The sequence below is a fragment of the Pyrus communis genome, chromosome 2, assembly GCF_963583255.1.
Source record: "Pyrus communis chromosome 2, drPyrComm1.1, whole genome shotgun sequence".
In the NCBI taxonomy this organism is placed as follows: Eukaryota; Viridiplantae; Streptophyta; class Magnoliopsida; order Rosales; family Rosaceae; genus Pyrus; species Pyrus communis.
In genome coordinates, this window is record NC_084804.1 from 17369722 (window position 1) to 17374390 (window position 4669).

Here is a 4669-nt window from a genome sequence, read left to right on the forward strand (position 1 = left end):
TAATGCTAGTATTTCCAAAGTCCAAAGGAAAAGGATTCTCACCGGATTCTTTTTCTATAGATTTTAGGAATCTCGTAATCTTACTCGTTTATCGTATATCGTGCAGTTAGTTTTTATTAAGTACTATTCATATTTAATTTTAAAATTTAAATTTTAAAATGATTTTTGACTATACAATATATGATGAACGGGTTAGATCACATAATCCCTAGGATCCATAGTAAAGGATCCGACGAGGATCCTTTTCCAAGTCCAAACACCATGTACTTAGTTTTTAAACTTTGATTTGATTCAATGTGGACAAAGAACTTTGCAATAAGCAGTACTGGATGTAGGGTGTGTACGTGTTACATGATTCTTATTTATGTACTGTTCCTGTTTGTAATGAAGTCATTTCATCACCTATAAAAACCCACTTCAGGTATTATAATATCCATCACCTTCTCTTTTTCCTTCTCTCTCCATCTCTCTCTGATTTACTGAACAGCATTTCTGCCATGAAGCCAGTGTTGCCAAGAAGTAGAACTCTTCCCAGCAGAATCCACCATGGAGCTGTGAGAGAGTCACTCAGTTTTTTATTTCATAATTATTCCTCAGAATATAATCTTTTTCTTTTCTCGGTGTATTATTCAACCATTTTCTTTCAATATTCAGGTGGAAGAGAGGCATGACATCAGGCACTATCTGCAAGTGGAAGTCCAACCCAAAGTTAGTGAGTCCGAAGCCATAAACCCTCAGTCCAACTATTCCAAATGCTTTGACGATGATGGTCGCTTGAAGAGAACAGGTTGCTACACAAATTTTTTATTGACGTGCTTACCCTTTTCTTTGGACTGTAAATTAAACGTACTGTGATGTGTTGATAATAATATATTATTATCTTTAAATCCTTGTTTAATTTTTAACTTAAAGTAACCCAACTATTAAACTTAATTATGAACTTAAAAACCATGTAATTCAAAACCCTTATTAATAATATATTCAAGTAATTGAACCTTAAACACTATATAGTTTAATAATCACATGGTGGTGGACCGGTGGTGGTGGTGCATGCATGCAGGAACATTTTGGACTTCAGCATCACATATAATAACAGCGGTTATAGGATCTGGAGTCCTTTCCTTAGCATGGGCAATAGCACAGCTTGGTTGGGTTGCAGGACCAACTGTCCTCCTGCTCTTTGCCTTTGTCAATCTCTATACCTCCAATCTCCTAGCAATGTGTTACCGGACCGGCAACCCCATCACCGGACAGAGAAACTATACCTACATGGATGCTGTCAAGGCCAACTTAGGTAAGGGATAGTCTTTTTTTATCTTTACCATGGAATTTTCTAGGTTTAGTTATGATGATTGTAATTTGGAGCTTCAGGAGGCAGGAAGGTCATGATGTGTGGGTTGGTGCAGTACTTGAATTTATTTGGTGTAGCAATTGGGTACACAATTGCATCATCTGTCAGCATGATGTGAGTTTATTATTACCTGAGTAGAAATTAAATTCATGTTTTTTTTTTTTTTTTTTGGGGAATCTGCTTTTATTTTATGGTAAAATTTATGCATATGATTTGTGAATTAGGGCAATAAAGAGATCAAATTGTTACCATAGAAGTGGAGGGAGAGATCCATGCCACATGTCAAGCAATGGGTATATGATAACATTTGGTATCATGGAGGTGATATTTTCTCAAATCCCAGATTTTAATCAAGTGTGGTGGCTCTCAATAGTAGCAGCAATTATGTCCTTTACTTATTCTTCTGTTGGCCTTGGACTTGGCATTGGCAAAGTTGCAGGTAAAACTAACAGTATTATTTACCATTATATATATACACAACATAAGGAAACACACAAATTAGTATTAGAGGGACACTAAATTGACCACAATCTACTTTTATTGACGTAATGAGTGTTCCTCGAGTTTTATTTTGATTAAAAATTGTAATCAGTTTTTTTTGTGTGCATTTTTTAATGGTATGTATATAATTTGGCATATGCCTTTATAAACAGTTTCGTTTTCTGATGTCTTTTTGTTAGGAAATGGGAGCTTTAAAGGGAGCCTATTGGGTATTAGCATAGGGACAGTAACCAAGAGTGGAACGGTCACTTCTACACAAAAGATGTGGAGAAGTATGCAAGCTCTTGGAGCTATTGCCTTTGCTTACTCTTATTCTTTGGTCCTCATTGAAATTCAGGTACTCCAGAATTCCATCATATACTTATTAAAGAACTTCTCATTAAAATAACCAGACAAAAAAATTTCACACGGCAAATGATTTTTGCACACTGGCCATTTTTCTCTTCTGCACCCTTAATATAATCCAAGGCTAGAAGTAAATACATATGTGTTCATAGAGAGAAAATAAGAATGCGGAAACCACCTCTCTTTCTGCAAACATGTCAAATTTTGATTTGAAACATCTTATTGTTAATTCTAGCAAACTTGATGTATTGTGCAGGATACAATAAGATCTCCACCCGCAGAACATAAGACAATGAAGAAGGCAACTGTATTCAGCATAGCTATCACCACAGTGTTCTATCTACTTTGTGGATGCTTTGGGTATGCCGCCTTTGGTGACTTGGCCCCAGGAAACCTCTTGACTGGCTTTGGATTTTACAACCCCTACTGGCTACTAGACATTGCCAATGTTGCAATTGTTGTCCACCTTGTTGGTGCATTTCAGGTAATTCGCCCTCTCAGTCAGCTACTTTGTTGTGATCAAATTAACCTATACATGTCTTAAACCTCAAGTTGAATATTTTATAACCTTTCTGCAATCATTTTTTGTTGAAAGCTCATAAATATCCCTATTTGGAATATCCACATGTGTATATTTTTTTTTTTTTTTTGGTAATAGTTTCTAGTTACAATAAAATGGTAACGAACTCTTAGTCTAGCCTAATCCGAACCATCCGCCCTTTCCACTAAAGTTAACAAATATCAAGATATTTGTTCTTGACTATGATTAAGGGTATTCTGGTCATTTTAATCCCAGAATGAGTAAGTTTAAAGGATTTATTTCAAGTATCAATGTATCACTCGACTTCTTCTATATAACTAGATAATTACTTGTAAAAAAGTTTTTGCACATATGCCAAATTGTTATCTACACGGACGAATGACCGAGTATTTTTTTCATTTTACGCAATCACCTAATTTTTTGTCTAGAGCAAAATTTCTAATTAAGTTTGTAAATCACTGCAGGTCTTTTGTCAACCATTATTTGCATTTGTAGAAAAATGGAGCGCACAGAGGTGGCCAAACAACGACTTTGTGACAGTAGAGTATGAGATACCGATCCCCTTCTATGGCGTCTACCAACTCAACCTCTTCCGGTTGGTATGGAGGACAATATTCGTCATAATAACAACCCTCATATCCATGCTCCTGCCCTTCTTCAACGACGTCGTTGGAATACTTGGAGCCTTTGGATTTTGGCCACTCACAGTTTACTTCCCAGTCGAGATGTACATTGCTCAGCAGAAGATTCGAAAGTGGAGCAGCAAATGGGTTGGACTTCAGATGCTCAGTGTAAGTTGTCTTTTCGTCTCCATAGCTGCTGCTGTTGGCTCTGTGGCTGGTGTGGTTCTTGATCTCCAGACTTATAAGCCCTTTAAAACTAGTTACTGAGGACTGAAGAGAATCATGAACTGATGGTCTGCACATTAGGAATTTGATGATAAAAAGTATATGTTTTTGTGATTGCTAGATATCTATGAGTTCCCATGAGGAATAAGATGTTCTCTTTTATTGTATATGTAAATCTTATTTATGCTCATGAATGCATGCCCAGAAGTTTGACTGCACGAGAAGAAAGAACTTGTAATTCACCATAACATTGCTACGTGGTGTTACGAAATTCAGAAATGCGAAACCAAGTGATCAATGGGCTTAGAGTCAGAGCATCAAAATCTTTAAACCCATTATGCTAGATTTGCATCCATCAATCCGAAACAGCCCCCTGCCTATGTGTAACAATTTATGAATAGTATACCAGAAAATATAGACTTCTTGTTCACTTGCATTATAACACATCAACTAAAAATCATGTGGAACCCAAAAAAATATATTTTGTAGTTTAATAAAGCACAAACTTATGCATAAACCTCAATATTTCATTCAACCTAATGCCTCACATATTGTCATCTATTCTTTTCAAGTCCTCAATTTTTTTTTCTTTAAAAAGGATTGTGCTTTTGATTCTAGTGGCTCAGCCTCATAGGTGAAGGACTTATCTGCACTGAGGACACTACCATGACGATATTTCAAACAGAGTATTATGGAATTGAATATATTAAAACACATAATATTATGTTAATGATTTATGATATTGCTAAAATGGAATCTTGTTGTTGGTCAGTCTCTCTCGCCATCGTGGCAACTGGAAACTGTCAACCGTATGCATAAGTGACCGCTGCAGAGCAAACATTTAAGTCCTTCCTGAATAGCAACATGAAAAGATTCATTCCCAACATGATTACTCCTGTTGTACTTGGACTTGGCATTGGCAATGTTGCAAGAAGAATCAATAATCTTATTCACACAAATAACTGATATATATTTGGATAATGATAGGGAGATCAAATTTTAAAATTAAATTTGTAAACTAAATGATGTGTCACCAATAAGAAACATGGAAGTTAATCGACATTTTGGTAATAATCCAATCAT

General features: G+C 35.8%; 1 protein-coding gene across 1 annotated transcript; it reads left to right on the forward strand.

Moving 5' to 3' along the window:
- The first annotated feature begins 497 nt into the window (after positions 1–497).
- Positions 498–3871, forward strand: LOC137721866 (amino acid permease 3-like). Its single transcript, XM_068460897.1, has 8 exons — positions 498–554; positions 655–787; positions 1061–1294; positions 1372–1465; positions 1576–1790; positions 2032–2189; positions 2454–2681; positions 3203–3871. Exons 1-8 carry the CDS (start codon positions 498–500, stop codon positions 3626–3628), a joined length of 1545 nt encoding a protein of 514 aa, XP_068316998.1. The 3' UTR covers positions 3629–3871.
- The last annotated feature ends 798 nt before the right edge of the window (positions 3872–4669 follow it).

Coding starts and splice junctions, on each gene's coding strand:
- LOC137721866 (XM_068460897.1), top strand. CDS start 498: ATGAAGCCAGTGTTGCCAAGAAGTAGAACTCTTCCCAGCAGAATCCAC. Junction 555..654: donor GCAGAATCCACCATGGAGCT/GTGAGAGAGTCA, acceptor TTCAATATTCAG/GTGGAAGAGAGGCATGACAT. Junction 2,190..2,453: donor TGGTCCTCATTGAAATTCAG/GTACTCCAGAAT, acceptor TGTATTGTGCAG/GATACAATAAGATCTCCACC.